At 40.7% G+C, this 22,002-nt stretch overlaps 2 protein-coding genes across 2 annotated transcripts in view; one reads left to right on the forward strand and one right to left on the reverse strand.

Annotated features, from left to right (window-relative positions):
- The window catches only part of LOC110975861 (THAP domain-containing protein 1-like), a 22,090-nt gene extending 15,470 nt beyond the window's left edge, over nucleotides 1-6,620 (reverse strand). Inside the window, exon 1 of the mRNA XM_087129684.1 lies at nucleotides 6,478-6,620. Within this exon, the coding sequence (XP_086985810.1) occupies nucleotides 6,478-6,587 (110 nt within the window). The 5' untranslated portion in view covers nucleotides 6,588-6,620. The remainder of the gene's footprint in view (nucleotides 1-6,477) is intronic.
- Nucleotides 2,963-21,949, forward strand: LOC110974843 (gamma-aminobutyric acid type B receptor subunit 2-like). Its single transcript, XM_022226789.2, has 17 exons — nucleotides 2,963-3,506; nucleotides 5,327-5,464; nucleotides 8,710-8,877; nucleotides 9,878-9,985; nucleotides 10,150-10,215; nucleotides 10,739-10,930; nucleotides 11,174-11,410; nucleotides 11,612-11,675; nucleotides 12,266-12,346; nucleotides 13,386-13,536; nucleotides 14,485-14,617; nucleotides 16,055-16,168; nucleotides 16,993-17,115; nucleotides 18,417-18,597; nucleotides 19,269-19,432; nucleotides 20,362-20,505; nucleotides 20,807-21,949. The coding sequence occupies exons 1-17, from the start codon at nucleotides 3,240-3,242 to the stop codon at nucleotides 20,843-20,845; spliced, it is 2,370 nt and encodes a 789-aa protein (XP_022082481.2). The 5' UTR covers nucleotides 2,963-3,239; the 3' UTR covers nucleotides 20,846-21,949.
- Nucleotides 21,950-22,002: the final 53 nt, after the last annotated feature.

Here is a 22,002-nt window from a genome sequence, read left to right on the forward strand (position 1 = left end):
ATTTGTTTTAACGTGCAACATGCAACAGTCGAAGCGGAATGACTTTAGAGACTAGAACATTGGGTTTTTTTTTTGCCTTCTGGCCCAAAGTGCCAATATCCTTATATAAATGGCATATTTTGGTGCCAGTTCAGTGTACTGCAGGTGAAGCCTAGTTAACCCAAGTGAGCCCCAAGCTGAACCAAGAGCGGGCGCTATTTCCCTAACGACGCAGGCTCCTTTCGTAGGAACTACACTTCGCAGGTCCACAAGTGAATATGAAATGCCCATTACAGTTGCATCGCAACCATAAAAGGAGCAGTCCCAGTCAGCCGACGAAGTGTGCTTCTGGGGCCAATGTCATAGAGCTGCCAAGCACAAAATTTGCTTAAGCATGAAAAAACCTTGCTTGACAAATCAGGTTACCAGCCAAAACTCCATGTGATGTACATATTGTTTTGGAATGGTATTCACCTGTCTTTTGGTTAGCATGACAATCACATAGATTTTGAGCTGGTAACCTTTTTTAAACAAGGTTTCTAGCGCTTAAGCAAATTCAGTGCTTATGCAGCTCTGTGAAATTGGCCCCAGCTCAGGGCGGATAGGGGCGTGAATCGCAAAAACTTCTGGGATCAAGTCAACCTATATAAACATTACCCTTTAAGGCACCATGTGCCTCTCTGTGCAGATCTTTTTAATTAAGTAGCATAATATTGCCCTCATCACTCGGCCTAAAAAAATACAGTACGGGGCAAGGAAATTCTGAGAAGGCTTATTTTAGGTAGAGCTTCTCGAATTGGTTGACATCTACTGCGACATTTTAAGTGTTTTTATTTGCAACCAGACCTTGTTTGTTTCTTTGAGTGCTTTATCGGACCTTCGCTGCCCTCTTTCTCAAAGTTTTCCATTTTTATCGGGTTATCAGCGACGTCTGGCAAGGCCAGAATGACCTAATTGGGGTTTCCAACAGCGCGTGCGTAAAATGAAGTGTGTCCGAGGTCATTCAGACACATACACGGCGTGCGAGGTCTTCCCTATTAGCGCGGCCCTCATAGATATAGAATAAACAGTCCTTTTTTATTCCATAATTTGTTGTTCCCCAAAGACCCCTTTTTTTGAAAAACTGAACTGGCTCACTCCGCAAATCAAGAAATCCTTGCAAGGGGTTCAGTCCCTTGACAGGAAATTTTTTCTACAAAGCTCCTTTTTTAAAATAAGTGAAACTCTGACGGTCAGTCCCACAAGGTCCTAGCTTTTTTGGGAAGTAACGAATTTGACAAATCAATTCCGGTGTGTAACTAGGCGAAAGAATTCGATGCCTCAATTTGCCATGGGTAGACAATGTAGTCAGTAATTGACGCTGAATTTTGAGTAAAATTCCTATGGGGATACAACTGGAAAAATAATTAAGCCCACAGAGACCGAAGTATTCCATGCTTCAAGGCAATTTGAAAGGCACGGGTTTATGTAATTGAATTTTGAATACTCGGGAGGATGGAGTATTCTTCTGGGGAGGCAGAATGTGGGGTGTAGCAGATTGGTGACAACTTAAAAACAAGAAATATAGCAGCTCCGTACCGTTCCCCTTTGTGAAGCGATCTCATACATGCTCAGCGCCAGTTTGACCGGACTGAATGTATGAAAAATGATGGATTTGCAGTTGAAATGAAATCAAAACCTCCAAGAGAGGTATCTCAACTGTTACCTTTTCAAGTTACCCGTCATGACAGACGTACTATCCTCTCTTCTTCTCACGCTAAAACTTAAGGGAAATTTAATCGTTAACGTTAATTTTGCGCATTAATGGAACAGAAAATAAACATTTTAACTGATGCCTCAATATACTCTCAAGGCTTGATATCTGCCAACGCAAATAAAGCCTGTACAACATAAATATACGCCCAATTAATATGCCTCCGTATACTACAGACCCCTTTGCCAAAGGTAAAAGAAAATATTCAGAACCATGTAGATTGAAATACCACTTTTCATTGCCCGGAGAATGGAAAAGGAAAGTTCTTGTCCAAATGGCGTTTGCACACGTGATGTCCTATGACAAGGTAATCTTTCCCGTGCCATTATAATCATGTGGCATTTTATGATGAATTCTGCCCTTTCAAGAGCACGTTTGGTGACCTTCTGTCCCCCATCATTATGATTCTTTGTAAAGCGACCTGGTGCATAAAAAATACCATACGGTTAAGTGGTATTCACGGTAGGGGTATTAAAAATTGCATCGAGTTCTCTACCAAGTACGGTCTCTTCGTCAATAGAGGAGAGGATGTTTTACGCTTCGAGTGTGCACCACTTTGTACCCCCCTTCGTTCAGCAGTGAGACATGGGATAAATTGTATAGACCAACAGCTTTGTCATGTAAACGTCATGTCCATCGGGTTTCCGACATAAAATGTTAGTTTCCACTTCATAACAGCGCGTCATAGACAGTTTCACTCCGTACGATTGATCGATTAGAAATGATCAACTTTGATTCAACGTACGGTTGAAGGGCGTTGATAAATTCGAACGCTTGTTGGTAGAGTAGTACTCCCAACATGTGTACAATAGAAATAACAGTTTTTTTAGATGACTTAACCGCACGTCTTGAGTATTGTTTAGAGAGAAGTGTGCATCTTTCGTCAAACATTCAACCTTAAACTGGGATTCTAAAATATTAAAGTCTTGATGGACCACATAACGCACAGCTTTGTGATAACACGTGTGACTTTGAGAACGCCATCGCATAGGGCTGCACGTGACTATGGTGATGTAGCCATTTACAATTAAGATATAAGATATATGTATATATAATAAACTGAACCCGCCAATAGCAACAGACTTGAATTAAGGCTATAAGTGCTTCGGATCAATATTCATCATTTTGCTGCTCGTCACAACTTCGGCGCAACGGTCTTCAGTTTCGGACAGCGAGGGTGGCAATTAACACGACGAGCTGTGGCTGAACTGTTGGAAACAGCTTGCTCGACGCGAAACGACAAACAAAACAAAACACGTTTCCTCAACGCCTGCCAGCCTGAAACTTTGAAGGCTCTGAGAGTGTATGCTTAACTGCACAAAGGTGCACAGACTTGAAATATGGCGTCAAAGAGAGAAGTTGTCAAGGGGTAGACTTCATTTCTCTACAAGTTGTCACCAACCCCCCCCAAAAAAAGGGCAATGTGAAAACCATCTTCTTTTAAATTTTCACCAGTTCCCAGGTAATGACAGTTAGTTTCTAACTGTATAGAACAGTACTGTTCACCATGCGGTTTGGCGTTCCGCCAACGGTCTGCTTGCTTCTGACGATAGCAGTCTGTATTGATGAACTACCCGAGTTAGGAGGAATGGCATTCGCCTACCGAGACGGCGATGAACCTCTACCGGTGTATGTTGGCGGATTCTTCCCGATTGGATTCCAGCCCTTCTTTTCTTCTCTCCCCTTGACCGTGCAGTCGGCAGTGGACCATGTCAACAACTTGACGGGAATATTGGACGGCTACGAGTTGCGGATGCGGTGGAACTGGACTCAGGTATGAGAAATACTAATAATAATCCAGGAAAGCAAGTAGAAAAGAACCCGAAAAACACACTGTAGACTAACAGCGTAAACAAAAGTGTCAAAAGTGCTCTTTGACAATAGGGTTTTTAAAGTGCTGCTACGGAATTAAAATCTTCGTAGGCCTATATCCGAATTTTACTCTTTTCATCATTTGCTTTTGCTTGTGTTGGAAATCGATCGCAAAACGTCACACCCCTTGGTGACTTAGCCGATGATTTAATAATTGATTTATAATCACTAAAAATCTCCGATCTAGCACAGTGGTTATGATTTCAGTGATGCAAAGCGTCGCACAATGGATTTTTTTCTCAGGGAATCTTGCTTTTTGATCACTTTATATTATCTATAAAATCCACACACATGTAAAATAAAATTTTTTTAACGAGCATATAAACAATTTACGAAATACTTGAGTTCGACATTTTCTTAGAATTAGAACGAGTTTCATAGGATACATCATAAATTTAATCCGAAACCATAGTTCTTTTTCAAAATCATTAGTGTTTGCTGTTTGACGCCTTTTCATTTCTTATTCATTTTTCGTTATTTTGCATTTTTTTCAAATAAACGGATTTTCCGAGAAAAGAGTTTGCTTAAAACATGAAAACACTGTCTAAAAAGGAGTTGTTTAAATGTTGATTATATTATGTTAAGGAAATTCAAGCACTGTGTTGGTCGTTTTCCCTGATATAGACACACGGGAAGACCATAACCAATACTCGGACATTAATTTTGTTGAGGGCCTTTGTGTATTTTTGAATATTGGCAGTATCAGAGTTAATACTCTGCCCCATTGAATCACGATCAAAGTAAGCAACCCGACTGTGCAATGGAGATTGAACTATGACTCAACGACGCCAACTCGTATTCGAACTTGCATTTGATTTTTAGAAGGTTTAGTTTTGCAGATTTATTATACGCTTTTTTTTGAAAAAGCGGCCAGCACTCATTTTGTCTTCAGCAAACCTCGTTTCTTGATAAGTAGTAGATAGTGTCGATGCAAAACAAAACAATGAAAACCACGCCATTTCCGTCTGGGAGCAAGTGTTTGCTTGGCCGGCTGATCGTTGGCCAACGTCGACTTAGAAACCGTCTGAATAAACACAGTTTACTTTGTTTAATGATATCTCAAGAAGGAAAACATTCGGGGGAAATTTTGGGATCTTAATGAAATTTTAAGGGGTTAAGCTTTAAACAGCACAGGACGTACATTCAGTTTATTATATTTATATAGGCCTAGGTTTTGTTAAAGCGCTGATTTTGGCGAATCGAACTCGGGCGCATGTTACTATACGTCAACTGCAAAACTGAAAAATATCAACGTTGCAGCATTATTGTTTTATATATTGGTCAACTTCAAGTACATTCATTGGACGGAGCAAGACGGTTATAAACGTCAGCAACAATTATCTAAACGTTCTTATTGAAAGTGTCTGTTTTAAATAAGAATTCATGGCCAAGACCCGAGTGTTTCATCCCACTAAGGGTGTTTATGATTCTGTAGGTTCTCTGGAGTAGATTAAAAAAAGGCCAGTCCTTAAACGAGATAATTGTCTTTAATATCTCAACAACACTTTGAATTTCAAAAATCCCAGCTTTCTCAGACACTAAACATGTGCATTCATAGATGTTCTCAGTTCCTCGCAGATGGCAAACAGTAGGGCTATAATTAGTATTAAAACAAAGTGCAATAAACCTGTTTCTAGTTTTAAACAGTTGTAAAGTCAGTTAATTGTTACTGATGGTATCTGATGGCAGCAATTTTGTTCATTTGATTTCGACGAAACTAAGGGAAGTCCCGCCAACGCCCTGGGACTCCTGAACGACTTCATCCAGAATGGGCCACCGGTTGTAATGACATGGGGCCCCATGTTCTCCAGTGTCGCAGTGGTGGTGAATGAGGTGGTGCCTCTCTATGGTATCGTTCAGGTGAGGTTTGAGGACTATACCACCAAGATCCCCTTTAAATATTCCAATTGAAAAGAATCAGATTTGGGATAAATTGATTCAGCATTTTATTTATTGCCACGGTAGTGAGGGTAGCGTGACCCGTTGAAGCCGGGTACACCTAATTATGAATACTAGGATCAATCTCTTTGGCAATGAAAAAAAATATTCGCAAGATTAATTCCGATTCAAAATGCTGAGTGTACAAAAATAATAGAGAATAGAGTGTTGATCTTAGAACGAGTATTCAATGGGCTAGCGAAGATACAAATATGATAATAGAACTAAGCGAATAGAATTGGTAATGCAATGGGTTAATGGTGAAAGCCAATAGCTTCATATGTTCATTATGATTGATTGATGTTGGGCAACTGATTAATGAAAGACTAAATTAGTATTGTATGAGCTCTACGTGGTAAAAGCAGCGGTGTGGGCAAGGGCACTGTGCAAACCTACTCTCTCTCCCTTCAGAGCCAATGTCTTGGCAAAATTAACTCTTGCCAAAAACAGGCACTTTGTCACGGCGAGCACGTCGTGCATAAGCTTACAAAACTGGGCCAGCGTTCGGTACGAGACAATCGTAATTTGGGACAAGCGATAAAAGACTGGTCGCTCCTTAAAGCCCTATGAATCGTATGGTGATTGCATAATTGGTCACGAGGAGTGACTGAAGGAGTTTAGCCAGTCACAGGGAACATAGAATAGAATTTTTTAACGACAAACCCACGATTGCAACTCAAGCAACACAAGAAAACTAGGAAATCTATACCCAGTTTCAAAGGTTTAGAGTTACTTCAAATTTATTAATAGGCATTCTTTCACCAAACAGTATGAATAATCCATTAGGGGAGAGCAAATCAGTTCACAATAATGTAATACAAAAAAGGAAAATAGTTACTGACATAGCAAAGAATGTGGATATGAATTGATGGTGAAGGTGTGACACCCAAAAATTTCTGGACAAGGTAAAAGTAGTAAAATTGGATCGTACTTACATTGAGACTTTACAGACCACTGGATCCTTCCTGAAAAAACTGGGTTGGTGACGGTGGTGCAAAGTAACAAACGTGATACAAGGCAGAGTAACTATAAGGAACGAAACCATCCACCACTACACCTCAGTCGTAAGTCCACGCCCTACTGGCCTCCATGCACATTTTATATAGCCCTGGTCACAATAATTTCAAGGAATGTTCACCTGGACTAACAAAATGCACAGAATTCACAGAACTTAATGAACCAAAGGAACATCGTGATTACTCAAAGCACAGAGCCACGGAAAAGACTCCTCGGTGAGAATGACAACAAAAGGTACATCAACAATGGGGGCTCTGAAGTACTGTAGCCAAAACGCTAATCTGATTTAAAGGTGCAACTGCATGTCTCAAAAAAGAAGATATTGACTCAAATTTAGTCCTTCAAATAGACCCCTTTCACCCTTGATGTTTGCACGTTTGGGGCCAAGTTCTTGGCCCCCCCATAATTAAAAGACCTCTGCCTCCTCCCTGGCAACGTGATTGCTGTACCCTCTGCTGTCTCAAACTCGGGTGACCCTAATGAACTCGGTTTTCAAGTGGACAGTGTTGGAATCAAGTCCTCAAATCCGAGTACAGAGTACTCTAAGACTGGCGAAGACCTACCTACACCAGTAAGCAGGGAGCCTTGGGTTCCCCTCCAACCCGAGCAAGTTTGCGAATTTTCATTCGTGCGCACTCTCCGAAGCCCTGAGTGCGTCGTGCTTTGTAACTCCCTTCACTGTTTTATGATGAGCAACGTGCCGATTATTAGAACCCACGCAAGCTTTCGTCAGCAAAACTATCAAACGAGCGATTGAACTTCAACCTAAACTCGTGAACGTCACCAACTTAATTGATATCAATTCCGAAGATCGTTCATCACTGCACGTAAATTTGCCAGCGATTAAATTAACCTTGACTGTGTACGAGGACGGCAAATTACATGCAATCTTGGTTCCAGGCATGTGCACAATCACGTGATTTTAAATTGTGCAGCAGTAAGTGCACTTACAAAGTTCATTTAAAATGGCCCACTGATCAAACCAACCATGACATTCAAGATTCTTTAAAAAGACGACCACGCGCATTGATATGACGTGACGACGAATTACGTGTACTTTCGATTCATGGTCGCAAGACACTTATTAAGTAAGAAGCATGCAGCTCTCTTGAACGTGTTTTATGCTCATATTTAATTTTTGTACCAGTTAATGTCTGCCCTTAAAGTTCACTAGCGCTTGCACCTTTTTGCTGAGCGTGAAAATACATTTGGAGATGTTCAATTTAGATCTTTTTAGAAAATGCTCCTCGGCATATAGACAATAACCTGGGTTTGAAGCATGGAGCAATCAATGAAAAAAGTCCGTTTTATTAAGCAGGGTAAGAGATCGATTGCGCCAGCTAAGTCACATGACATAAAGTAGGTATCAAATAACAATAAACTCGGTGTGTTTCCATATATCCAGCAAGAAATAGGGGTAACCCCGAACATGTCCAATCCCTATACACACTCTGGACTGTTGTTACCTAACACATCTCCCAGATGAATTCCTAAGATTCCAGTGAAAAAATGACCAACACAAATGCGAGGGGTTCTCTCAGTCTCTTATCTTGCTTCATATAATTATCCTTCCATGGCAACGTGTGTCGCAAGTATTGTTTACCAAAAATAAACCCGGATTTCGGTATAATTTCGCCATTTCCGAAGTGAGACGAAAATGACGAAAAATGGGACTCAGTCTAATAAGTGTGTTTTTTTGTGATTTACAACGCTCTGAAATTGAAATGTAGTGGTGTTATTTCGAAATTAGAATAAACATTTAGAGTGAGTGACCCCTCTTTGACGAAATTAAACTTTCGTTTAAGCAATTTTAAGTGAAAGACAGAAGTGCTAAATTAACCGGGAAACGTTATGTGAAACCAAGGCGTCAGAGATAAAGCTGTTTGACTTTTTGTGATTCATCCAAGAGGCCTGCTCCACTTAAAAGAGCAAAACTGCACTGCAATACATGTTCTTTGTTCAGAGCAGAGACGGGGGAATATCATGGGACATTTAAACTCGACTGTAGACTGTGCAAGTCCAAGTTTGAGTGAATGACCGTCGAGGGGGCACTTTGCGTTGAGTTTCCTCATATGCAATTCTAAAAGCTTTCTGTAATTCAAAATTAGAAACCACCTGTCTGTCTGTCTGTGTACATCACGCATGTCTAGGTGGTAATCGCATCATCAACCACTCTGAAGGACCGGGCCCGTTATCCGCTGACGGTGCAAGTCTCCGTGGACGAGGATTTGTTGAATCCCACCCGAGTGGCTTTTGTAAAGCGCATGGGATGGAGGAGGGTGGCGCTGATATTCGAAGATAACGAGTATTTCAGACAGGTAAATGACATTACAATATGGCTATAAGCACCAACCATGAACAAGTTCTGATCGCTAAACGAAGAATACAATGGTGTGCTGACTACAGCTATCGGTAACTTAATCACAAAACAAACTGACGCAGGCTTATATGCGAACGGTAAGCATATTACTTCCACTTCATCAGTGACACCTGCTATGGAAGCATTTGCCACGTGTCATTGATGGAAGTCAGCAATACATTCAGATACGCTAATTTTACCAAAACAACTCTGATTTGGCGCCAATACTGAAGCCACCTGTCCAACGTCGCTTCCGCTGTCAATAGCAGATAAATACTTCCTGATATGCTCAAAGGGAAGTAGATTGTTTCCTATTGCACCTATCGTCATAGTTAGAACAGAAACTTTAACGTACATTTCGAGAGACATTATTGAGGCACCTCCGGGGCGCTTAAATGACCAAAACTGCCGGAGTAACACTGGTATTATTGTATTATAATTTTATTTTTGGTAATGACACCAAGGATTCCTCAAAAGCGCCCCAGGTACTGTAGCTTGCAAGCCTGAAAGTTACCTGTAGAGAGGAGACAATGAGAAGCAGTTGCAGTTTTAGAGGTGGGAGGAAAACCCTAGAGGAATATTATGGGTAAAACCCACGAAATCAGGCAAGAAATGAAGATACAATCTACATGTGGACCGAGCCGGGAACTGAACCCGGACCGCAGAGGTGGAAGGCGAGAAAAGAATCACTACACCAACCTGACTCCCTTTCTACGGTTAGTTTTTTCCATTTTGTAGCCAAATCTTCCCAGTTGCTTCAAGAAGCTTTCCCTCCCTCGTGGATGAAAGGATAGGCAAGTCCTTGTAGGCTGTCGTGAAAACAGCCAGTGGCCACCACTGCATTCCTCAAACATTCTAAAGAAAGAACAATTAAAGCAGAGAACTCCCAACTTCTCAATAGGATAATTCAATTCCCTAAGTGAAACAAATAAGTGCTGTCTTACCATTTTGTTCAACAGAATATGGCAAAGCTTGCTCACCAACTGCGGGAAAATAACATCACTGTTTTGACGACAGAAGCTGTCACGGATCCGGACAATTCCGATGAACAAATACAAAGTCTCAAGGTAAAAGCAAAGAGACGCCTTTATTAGCACTTTAATGACCGTGGACCTGAACTAATGTCTTTATGTATCATCTTCACAGCGCAGTGGTGATTTTTTAGGCACTGTTAATTATGATCAGCTGGATGATTTCTTTGTCAGTAATTCTTTATCTTTGCTTGTGCCAGAGGCATGATGCCCGGGTGATCATTACGGCGTTCTATCCTGATCCAGCAGCTAAACTATTTTGTAAGGTAAAGTGCCTCTTGCCAGTGTCTCTAGTCCTATTTTAAAGTCTAATAGGTTCTGCTCACTAACAATATTTACGAAAAGATACAGGGTGACCGACAGTTTACCAGGGATTCGACTGAGTGATCGACTGACCATGCAGACAACTGACTGTTGCCAGATCAATAACCAAGCGATCACCTCGGCTGATGCCATATAGCGCTAAATAGGGCTGATGCAGTCATTTTGAACTATTGACCGACTTTTCCAGAATCATTTTGCAGCCTCTGCCAAAAAGACCGTCAAAGTAAAAAACTGAAAGTACGTCTGTCAAATTAACTACCAGTATTTGGTCCGTTACAGGAGAACTCAACCGAATTTCGCTACAAAAATACCTCCTCTCTATTACAAAATCTTTACACTCAATCCACATGTTCTTCCCGCAGCATACTCATGTGTGATCGTCAACATGTATGATTGCTTTTACCCTAAAAAGTGATCATTTCACACAGAGGGATTATGTCAAACGAGATCAGTATTTTTTACCAGGTCTATAAAGCCAAGCTGTTTGGCGCGAAGTATGTGTGGATTTTGCCAGGCTGGTACCCTGACGGCTGGTGGCGTGATCTGCCTGATGTGTCCTGCTCCAATGACGAAATTGCCGCAGCGCTGGATCTGCACGTGGCTTTTGACGGTGACCAGGCTGTGAGTGACGTTTCCCTGATCGATTTCAATGGAGTGGTAAGTATTGTATGCATGAACAGACTATGGAGACGTATAATGAATCATTACAGCTAACAAAAAGTTGGTACCATCATTAATTACATGTAGCAGAATTTGAAATATTCCGCCCTCAAAAGGACTCAAAGCAGGGAACCAGCCACGATTGTTAATCTGAACATTTTCCATGTACTGGGCACGATCTTGGCATGTTCTAATGATCTGCTTTGGCGAACATTTTGCTGTGTCCTCCTGAACATCCAGAAACCATTTCCAGAGCAACTTGAATATCTGGAAAGGCTTCACAATATGGAGGACAATTCTCGTGACATTTATGCCTACGACTGTCTGTTCACGATGGCCATGGCTCTCAACGCCTCGATAGGCGAGCTGCTGCAGCTGACACCACCAAGGCGGCTGGACCAGTTTGAGTACGGAGATAAGAATATGGCCGAGATTCTCTTGCGAAATACACTGAAGGCAGAATTCGTCGGTTTGACGGTAGGTTACTAATTCCGTGTCAACCTAAACTTTTCTGGGCTCTCTAAGGCGACTTTCTTCTCGCGCTATGTTGATGTCGGTATAGTTTAGTCAGTTTACACACCGAGAACGAAGGAGCCGGTGATTGTCTGAATTCCAGAAAATGAACGTGCAGTGTTGATCGACCTCCACGGCAAATTATAGATGCTTGTTTTTCCGCAGGATCTTGTTGTCATAGGTGAAGAAGGAGTTCGCCATTCAACAGTCTACGTTGAACAGTTTCAAGGTAAATTATTGGGAGACATTTTGTCGTAAATCTTTCAACATCAGGGAGACATCGATCATTATAGGGAGACATTTCAATGTCTCCCTAATGCTCCAACTACCAAAAGGAGGAAAATTGTTATCGTCCACATTTTGAGAGATGATAAATTAGGGTCTGAAAGGAAAACATGCAAAGTTTGGTTAAGATCGGATTAGGAAATATTGAATCATTGGATGGTAAAGTGTGAAAAATTTTGTGTACGTTCCTATGGGAATGTCTCCCAAGTGCCCATTTTTGGTAATAAACAAATCTATCATTATTAAAGGATCATGATAGGATGCTTTTGAAATATCAATAAAGGGGGATTCATGAGAATAACAATTTCTTCTTGAAATAACACCATGCACAAAACAAGACGAGTTCCTTAATTTTATTTGTGTTCCATATACACTGTGTTGGCCTTGCGGAATGAAAAGCACGAAGATTGCAATTAACCAATCGAATTCTCCCGAATTTGCCCAACCGTTGGAGATTGCCTTGAAGTTGTTTATCCATGCTAAATGTGTTTTCTTATAATATCGACAATGCTATCATTACTTTCGGAACTGCAGACGGACAACCGGTGAGGATCACCAATTACCTTGCCGATGGCGATTACAAGAACATTCCCAATGCGACAATTCGGTGGAAAGGTTAGGAAATATGGTCATGTTTATTGGCCATTGGGGGCAGTCGGAATCCGGGTATTGTATAGCCGTGCAGTGGCGGATTTTATTTGCACACGAATGTAGACGAATTCATGTTCATTAAATCGAAATGATTGAGTTTAGTTAAATTCGCTTTGTATTGCCACTGAAAGACACTCTTTGTGGAAAATTTTGGCACTGTTCCAGTCTTCGCTTGGGGTTTTGTTAAATTTGCCAGTTGCAGAAATGATGTTTACTGTCGTTTATAGGTTTATAAGACGACACGAGTAAGATAAAACGTTGATTTGGTAGCATTTCTGTAGCACATTATTCAGTGAGAGGTTTTATTATTTAGATATATTTTCATCTTCCCCATTTTGAAATTTATCAGCCAATTTGACGCCCCCATTTAGCGTCTGCCAGTGAACTGATTTCTATTTGTATTCTGCCTATTCACTCCTCCGGCTATATGCACCACTGCATTTCTTGAGAACAGTGTGCTCAAAGTGCACCGCAAACAACACTTTGCCACATTGACAAGATAAGCAGACGGGCCGGTGCACATGTCAGGATTCGGCTTATGCCTGTGAGACAGCGCGGGTTGTCAGTTGGGGCGTCGGTATACGTCTGCTTTTTTTCTTACCAGTTGAAGCAACTTTTATTGTTGGAACCACGAGAAAAATCCTTAACAGTAGTTTCTCTTCGGTTTGAGGGTTTAATAATAATAAATTAAGGTTTAATAATAACCAATTAATAATAATGAACATTTATAGAGCTCCGGTATTCACCACGACATAAAACGACTTGATAGAAATATCTGGCGTCACTTCCGCCATTGTCTTTTCACGGATTAACGTATTTAATGCCGTGATTTAATGCCGTTGCATAATTATTGTACTCTTTTTTATCAGGAAACACTGAACTTACATCACTGAACTATTTTCATAAATTCAAAATCGGGACATTGTTAGTATTAATACCTCCCTGGCATAAACTTGCAGCTTGTGAAATAGTTTAAGTTTGTATCATGTGCCCTTAATGACAGGCTCGGGAGTACCCATTGACGGGAGGACAGAAATACCGCGGCTCGTTCAAATCTCCTTGCCCTATCAAATCGGAATTTTCACCGTAGCAGGCTTTGGCGTTCTTCTTGCTTTGTTATTCCTTGCCCTGAACATTGCTCTCCGTAACCAAAGGTATTATCATATCCTTGAAGGGATAAATCTGTTTGTTTTGTTTTGTTTGTTTTTTTGCTTTTGGTTGTTTTCTCTTTGGATGTGCCTCGTTCAATTCCTTCCCTAGGAAAGTTGTACACAAAGTAATAGTGACGAATTACGTAAAATCACGCAGTAAATTTTATTACCCAAATATGACAAAATCATTGGTATTTGCTAATTGTTTAATTCCGTTATGTCGTTTTTATGTTTCTTCGTCTCCTATTGTTTTTAAAGGAGAGATTGTTTTATGAAGTTTTCTAGGCTACAATAATTGTTATCATTGTTAGAAATACTTTTTAACTTTTCCACGAATGACCATGATGAGCAACATTTTATCGCTTCTTTGCTTTACAAAAATTATAAGGAATTAATCATTGTTAAAACAATTAAAAGTTAGAGCATTTATAATTATTCACGATGTACCAAAGTAGGAACGAGGCTAAGCGAAGATGGAGGGTGTATTGCATTGTAAAGCCATTCTATGACTACTTGCCGATTGATGTGTTTACCTAAACCCGCAATGTGCGGGATTCTGCTTTGAACAGCGGACCTTTTCGAAAGAAATTCCATTCGGCACAAGTGTCAAAATACCTGTCAGCTCTGTGTGTTTGACCGAAAAGCGCATTAGCGAGCCCGGCTTAAAGAACCAAATTGTCACGAGCGCCAGACAGTTTGACATACTTTGTCCCACAGTTTTCAGTTCACTGCTTGGACGAAACATGCTAGCTGTGGCAGGGAAAGCAATATTAATCTGTCGCTTTTGTTAAATTAACTGACAGATATCATCCGACAGCTATTTCATTTTTTTCGCTCGAACCAACATTTAGATTTGTTACTTTTGTTGTAGATTGAAAGGACAGCTGTCAACTGGATGCTTATTTTATTATCGTTCCAACTAGAATTTTTCCCTTTTGTTCCATTCAACAGAGCCATTAAGATTTCCAGCCCGCTTATCAACAATCTGATTGTCTTGGGCTGTCTTCTCCTCTATTCGTCTGTGTTTGTGTCTGGCCTCGACACATCTGGCATAACAGATGGTTCTTTCATCCTCTTGTGCCATGTAAGTTTTAACAATTACCGGCCCCGTATTGAGAAATATCCACGCTAACGCGGCGGAATTCAAGACATGCCTATTGTTAGACATATCCTGTAATTAACACATAGAATTAATAGGAGTGCCGTGAGTAACATGAAATGTCTTGAGGCAGTTCTGTGATAAGTCCATACGATTCATAGGTGAGCTGAGAATTACTGGTTTATTGACATTTTGAAGATGTATAATTATCTCTAAATCCATTTCACAACATCTCTGTAGGACTGTAGTTTATCTTGATGCCATTATGGAAATGAAAATAAATACAGGGTAGTCTATCATGATGTTTATATAGATATCTAGGAATACAGCGCGGCTAAGATCCAATCGATTTAAGGCTGGTTCATACAGTGAAATTTGCTAGAGTTGAAATAATGTTCACAAATTCGCAGAAGGAGTATTTAATCTGATGTCTTAATTTGGTTTCGTACTTGCTTTTGCGCTGAGAGTATGGACCGGCCTTTACAGAGATACTTGGCGCTCGTTTATTTCTTCGGTTCTCATTGGGACCGGTCCCAATGTTGGCCCCCGATCGAACAAAAAACCTTTTCATGCTGCCGACCCTTCCTGCAACGCGTAGACCAATAAAACCAAAGGAAAAGACCGTATGCCACAATTCTCCAACAATTGCAACGTAGAGTGCGCCCAGTGGGCGCCGATCTGTAAGATTTAATGAAGATCCGAAAGAAATGACCAATTTTTCCCCATTCGACATAATGCAATATGTCCGTCACAACCGTCGTCTGAGAACCTGAGATGAAAAGAGCCTATAATTGCATTACCCTGAACAAATTCACTGCGGTTGGCACAAATATGCAAGATCTTAATTTGTAATATTTGATTGGAAAAAATGATAAGAAATCTTTTTTTTTTCCATGCGACGTTATTCAATATGCCCTTGACCGCCTCAGAACGAGAGATCCCATTCTTATCATCTGATATCGCGTGCTGTCTGATCTCCGGAGTAGGCTGTGATCCTAAAATACCCCTACATTCAAGAAAAGCAAGATTTGCAATATATTCAGATGTTAGAAAGCAGAAATACGACTTCCATGGGGGGATGAAAATAGTTTCCTGCTCAAGCTCGTAAATAATTTGTAAATTATAGTATTAATAGTAAAATTGAATGACTTAGGTAAAATTGAATGTGATTTGATGGCGCCTTCTACGTTTTCTTGAAACAGTCTATGAAATTGGACCATTTTTCTTACTAATACCAGAGCTGATGCCTATACCTCTGTATACAAAGTAAATAAATACAATACACGTGCCAGGTTTTGGTATCACAGACGCACTGTTTTGCTAATCTGTATAGCCAAATGATTCGTTGCTCGGGAAAAAGCTGGCGGGTTCCAAACGCTTTCACTAAAAGGTGGACTAACCCGCAACTTCTGTATTTTCCAGGTGAAAGTCGGCTTGATATGTGTCGGTATATCACTGTCGTTCGGGTCTCTGTTGGTCAAGACGTATCGCATCTTTGCCATCTTCCAAAAGGCTGTTGCCAGATTCAAGAAGATCGTAAGTGACGCGTGAAAACCAACCACGTTCAACCTTGACAGGGAGGGTTTAATTTTCTCCATTTGAAAGTGAGAACGGAAAGCGTGATTTTAACGATATTGCTTGCTTCAGGCTTGTCTGCTTTAGGCTATCGCTGAATACGACGAGCGGTTCCCTTTCCGTTGCTTCACCAATATTGCGTCTCGAAGCTTTCCTTCCTGAGTGCGTGCGCAAGGCTTTGATGTTTAAAACAAAAGGATTGTTTCAATGGAATGGCTTTTACGGAAAAAGTACGGCGGAGTACAGACAGGAAGTGGGAGCTCTTATGACAGATGTCACTCTGGGAATAAAGTTGAAGGTGTTTGTAGAAGGGACCCAAGCGTGTATTAATCTTCGCAGAGTCGTAAACGACATTGTATACCTATAAATAATGTCGAAATACCAAAAGGCTGCATCTTAGGGGAATATCTCTCATGAAGATCCTCTTACTCCGCAGCTCAAGTCTGTTTGAGCAACACTGGCGACGTGGGCGTCGCCAGGATTTTTTAATCTCTACCTTTTGAATAGTCATATAATGAATATTTAACTTCGAATAATCATCTTATCAATTTGACGAAAGATCTTTTGTAGAATAACCCATGGAATTCAAATCAATATTAGACCTTGCTAACTCAACAGTTTTTGTCATGTCTCTGTTTAAAGATTCCAAGGAAGTGTTCAAACACGAAAACCTGAGTGATTTATACCACGGTTGTAAGAAAAGAACACAATTTACAGCATTTACATGTTCGAATTTTGTAATCTTTATAATCATTATTTTCAACTTGGGATGCCCCCTTCTTCAGGATCTGCCCGATAAGAAATTGATTTTCGTTGTCTTGGGTCTTGTACTGGTCGATTGTATCATCATCATACTATGGGTTTTCGTCGGACAGTCCACAGTCAACACCTTCCACCTTGAGGCCCAAGTAAGTTTAGATGACGACATTTTGACCGATTGAATTAAATTTCTTTGCTTTTCGACTTTTCTGAGGTCAGTTGGAGCCAACGTTGCTTCCATGCTGATAACGTTTACATGCTTTATTCATGATCAAAGTAAAGTATAACATGCAAACTTGTTCTCTCCAAATATCTCAAAACACGTTTTAGACATTCACACTCTAAAATATTCCTATAGTGTTGTTATCCATTTCTCAGAAAAGTCGTAACCAATAAAATGGTACCCAAAACTGATATGTGAATACAGTTTTGTATTTACCAACGGTTGTCCCCTATAAATTTTATCTAGGGTGAATTGTAGGCAGTCCATATAGGAAGTCCCGGATTGAGGCCTTAAGACGGCACTTCATTCGACACGTTCAAATGGCATACAAAGTACAAGAGAGCTCCCAAACCAAACGTTCACAAGTGCATGTATAACTAAGCATGGGCGTAAATCCAGGGGGAGTATGTATCACTCACTTTATTGGGGGGGTTATTATTTTTAGATTGAAGGGCTTATTTTTGGACAACAAACTGTCACACATCCGACGTAATTTGTCCTTGCTTTACGTTCCTGGCATTAAACCTCTCTTGCGAATGAAGAGCACAGACAAACAGTTTCAAGAATCTCAATGAAACTAATTATACCTTACTCAAGCTAAGTGTACACAACCTTATCACGAGCAAAATCTGTAACGAACTTAGAATTCATTGAAAGAATTGGAAAAGGACCTTTTTCTCTAAAGAGGATTGGCACTGAAAGGGAAAATGCAGACAACATTATGTATTATGCTATCACAAAAATATAGATAAAAACACGGCAAACCAAACTTTCACTTATGTCCAAAGTCTCGTTTTTATTTAAATTGTCAGTTAAAGAATGCTTAATGTGACACTCTATCTAAGGCTGTGGATGAACGTGGTTTGTTATGGAATTGAGACAATAGAGCGATTTCACCAGCTAAGTCACGTGACCTAAATAGTGGGTATCAAACATATCAACAAACCTGGCGTCCTTCCATAGCAGAGTGTGTCATAAGTCATATGTTTACCAAAAATAATGCCAATCTTCTGCATAGTGTTCAACACTTTGCCGACTGTCGGCTTTATTTTTGGTAAATGACACATATGACACATTTTAGTGTGGGAAGACGCTATGTTTGCTGATGTTTGATACCTACTATATCACTTGACGTAGCGGGCGCAATCGGTCTATTCTTATCTATTGTCTCTGTGCGCTCCGAAACACGCACTTTAGTGATTCTCAACATGACCCTTGTTTTTTAAGTTGTCAGACACGGCAAGTCCAGAGAGCGAGACGTATATTATACCTGTCCTGAGACAGTGTGGGTCCAACCATGAGATTTACTTCATCTGCGCCATCTACGGCTTCAAAGGAATCCTTTTGGTTTTTGGCGTATTTCTGTCGTGGGAGAACAGAAATATCACCGTCGCAGGACTCAACGATAGTGAGTATAACAGCCCATAAGAGAGGGCAAGGTCGGGAAACGACAGTAGGTAAATGTACATGTAGTTTGACCAAAGTTACCAAAACGATGGATGATATGATTATACATGTGCATGTACAGTTGACTATCTCGAACCGGTCCATGTAGCTTGGTTCCACCTCTGGCTATCGACAGTCTTAAGCATAGGGATGGTCGCTGGCATGTATGAAATGACAGATACCGTGAAAGCAACTAGGGCGCTACAAATGGCAAAATTTGACAGACGATGGCATGTCGTGAAACGGGGTAGTGCTCACTGATCAGAAGCATATTGACCAAACTGCAGGAACCGTGCAATAACAACGTTGCGAAGAGGTAGCTAGCGAGTGTTGTTGACGATGACGGTGACGATGTGGTGGCAATCACACGAAGACAATGACAACTGAGTTGGTGACAAAGTCAACGATATGACGATGACACCGACAGAGACAACAAAGTAAGAGTTCAACAGGGAATACAAAATTCTAATTGATTTCATATTTTCCAATAAGATTAAAAATTACATGTATGTATTCTTGTCGGAAGACGCGATTCTCAATCTTCTGGGGGAAAAAAACAAAGCGCATACGCTTAAACTACCAATCAGCAACATGTACAATGTACCGAGCTCTGCCAGTTTGTTTTCTATGCAGGTAAATATCTAGCTTTGTCCGTTTACATCGTCGGGATCACCATTGTTCTAGCTGTCCCCGCTCTTCAAGTCTTCGTCAACAATGTCGATGTGCATTTCTGCATCTTGGGTTTCGCAATCGTCTTTGCTAACACTGCCGTCTTGTGCTTGGTCTTTGCTCCCAAGGTAAAAGGGGGGGGGATGATAGTATCGGATACTGCGAAGGGGGTGTTTGTGTAGTACATGTATTCACTTTTCTCTTATTTAAAAACATTGACTGCCATCTTAGGGCAGGCAACATTTATGGTTGCATTCGACAAACACTAAAGTTATAAAGGTACTTCGTCACGGTCAGCAAATTTGTTGGGGTTTCAATCAGGGTCTCAGACATAACGAGAAAATGGGTGAAATTCGTGGTGGGGTTTATACATGCCATAGTCGTCATGTAGTAGTGGGCCTACTCTTACAACTCGGCGCAGACAGTAGGCAAAGTCGAACTTGATACCAATTTGTTTACTGTGTTTGCCTGTGCAAACCTGTTTCGGTATAATTATGACGTGTCAACGGACATCGTTCGGCGATGCTGTTGGCGACTTTTACATCGATATGGAAACTACTGTAACGAGCCAAGCAGGCCGGTGCGTGAGAAAATGAATACAAATCGACAACCCCCCAAAACACGCAACAAGACAGACTTCAGGGGCGCCTCCCGAATTTAGTTTCGAAATCACACAAAGCAAACGAGTATTTACAAAGATATGAAAAAGGCAAATTAAGAAATGTAGGCCTAGATAAATTACAATATTGGGTATCACTTACAAGTAATAAGACCAGTGCAGGTGCGGAGCTGGAGGAGAGGGCGTGGCTAAGGCAAAGAAACCCAAACGTCTCAGTGGCTACAAAAATAAAGAAGCTGGAAGAATGACCAACGCCCCAATGCGCGCAGCAGTCTTATATACCTGCAGATTGCACCTAACCAAAAAGGTATTAAAAGAATTTGTGGAGTGTGTGCGGTATGCCAGCAGGTGGAGTTCAGGTATACTGTTACACTACAAAGCAAAGAGTATCTGGCGTGTTATCACTTTGTCCCTGGGCTGTTGTACCAATCATTGCAGTTTGCTCTGTGCTACTCCACCCGCGGAAATCAACTTCGCATCAGTTTGATGGAAGCATCCAGCGTGTCGACGGGTACCAAGTCAGTATCATCGAGTTATCGAGACAAGACCAGGCTCAGCGAGCTCCAAGATGAGCTTCGACAGGTACACGATGAAAAACATTCAAGTTTGTTTCTAGAAGTTTCCTTGGGCAGCTCAATGTCTAGCGGGGTATTTTGGCAGGTCTGCAATGAAAGGGATCCAATATTAAGCATTTACAGCAAGAGTGATGTTGATATTTGAGTATTATAATTCTTTAAACATGAATTTTTTCCTCAGAATCTGCTCTCAACTTCTCTTTGATAAAAAACGCTGCCGGGAAAAAATTACCAACAAAAGTTATGCCGAGAGCATGACATTTCTAATAATTTGGGCAATGCCTTATTTTTTTTTTTACTTCCGGCAGAAACGGCACACTCTTGCTGGTCTCCTGGCAGATTTATAAGGTGCAAGCGACTTCTCAGACTACATCTGACAGCAGAAAACTGTAGGGCGAGAATAATCGCTGTGTATATGTATTATAGTCCGTCTGACCGTAAGGAACCACAGCATCACCACTGAAAGAGGCACAGTACCACAAACACAGATGGCACTTAACGACAATAAAACTATAGTCTCAATCAAAGATAATACGGAGCCGCGTAGCGGCGCAAGATGGGTAATTCTGCCATAAAGGTGTTATCACCATGGGCGCAATTTGAGTGTGAACGTTAGTGTGTGTGCGTGCCTGTCGCGGCGCCTACGCGCACGTACATTAACATGCACTGCGCAGGCGTAGTCCAACCAGAATGGCGCCCATGTGATAACAACGTTTTACGCGTATTCATGTTGAAGTTCCCCATCTTGCGCCGCGCGCTACGCGCGATACGATCTTTGGTCTCAATGACTGAACAATGTATCTGTGCACTTTTCAAGGGAGACTTGCACGACATATGTCAATGGAGGCCACTGTGCGTCCTTTAAATATTATTTTCATTGCGTTCCCTCCCCTTGTATTTCCAATTTTCAATCGCTGTTGCTTTCTTGTGTACTCCAAAATGAATGTTGTCTACATGTGCATTTAACTTCACATCTTATATAGTGTATCACCGATAATAGTGTGCAGTAATATCATTCCAGGGCACCACTCAGTGAGATCATGCAGACGTTTCGATCTTCTTTCTGCATTAAAATAAAATGGCTGAGTTTTTGCTTCATTCTGTGATGTGTAATATGGCTTGTAATCTAATTCTGCTTGATATATGTTTACACTTTTTGTGATTTGTAAGTTCGGTTGTTGATTACTATGTTTAACGAATTTACAAGCACGCTCGTTCACACAGCTTAAAGCACTGGATATACATTATGTCAATTCAAGATAACATCTGGAGTGTTTACTTTTGTTTATGTGAAAAATCGATTATCTTATTTTTATCATGGGAATCACTGGTATGCGTATTAATTATGCATCTGTATCTTGTCACTGGAAACACTCGTGTACATGTGATAACCAATGTCGATGGACCGAAGATTTAAACAAAAAAATTAATATGTTTATTTATGTTTCTATTTACTATGTTTATAAGAATATAAAGTATGGTCAAATGGAATACAACATGAACT

This window comes from Acanthaster planci, linkage group LG19, assembly GCF_054643075.1.
Source record: "Acanthaster planci isolate LZ-2023a linkage group LG19, COTS_SCS, whole genome shotgun sequence".
Taxonomy (NCBI): Eukaryota; Metazoa; Echinodermata; class Asteroidea; order Valvatida; family Acanthasteridae; genus Acanthaster; species Acanthaster planci.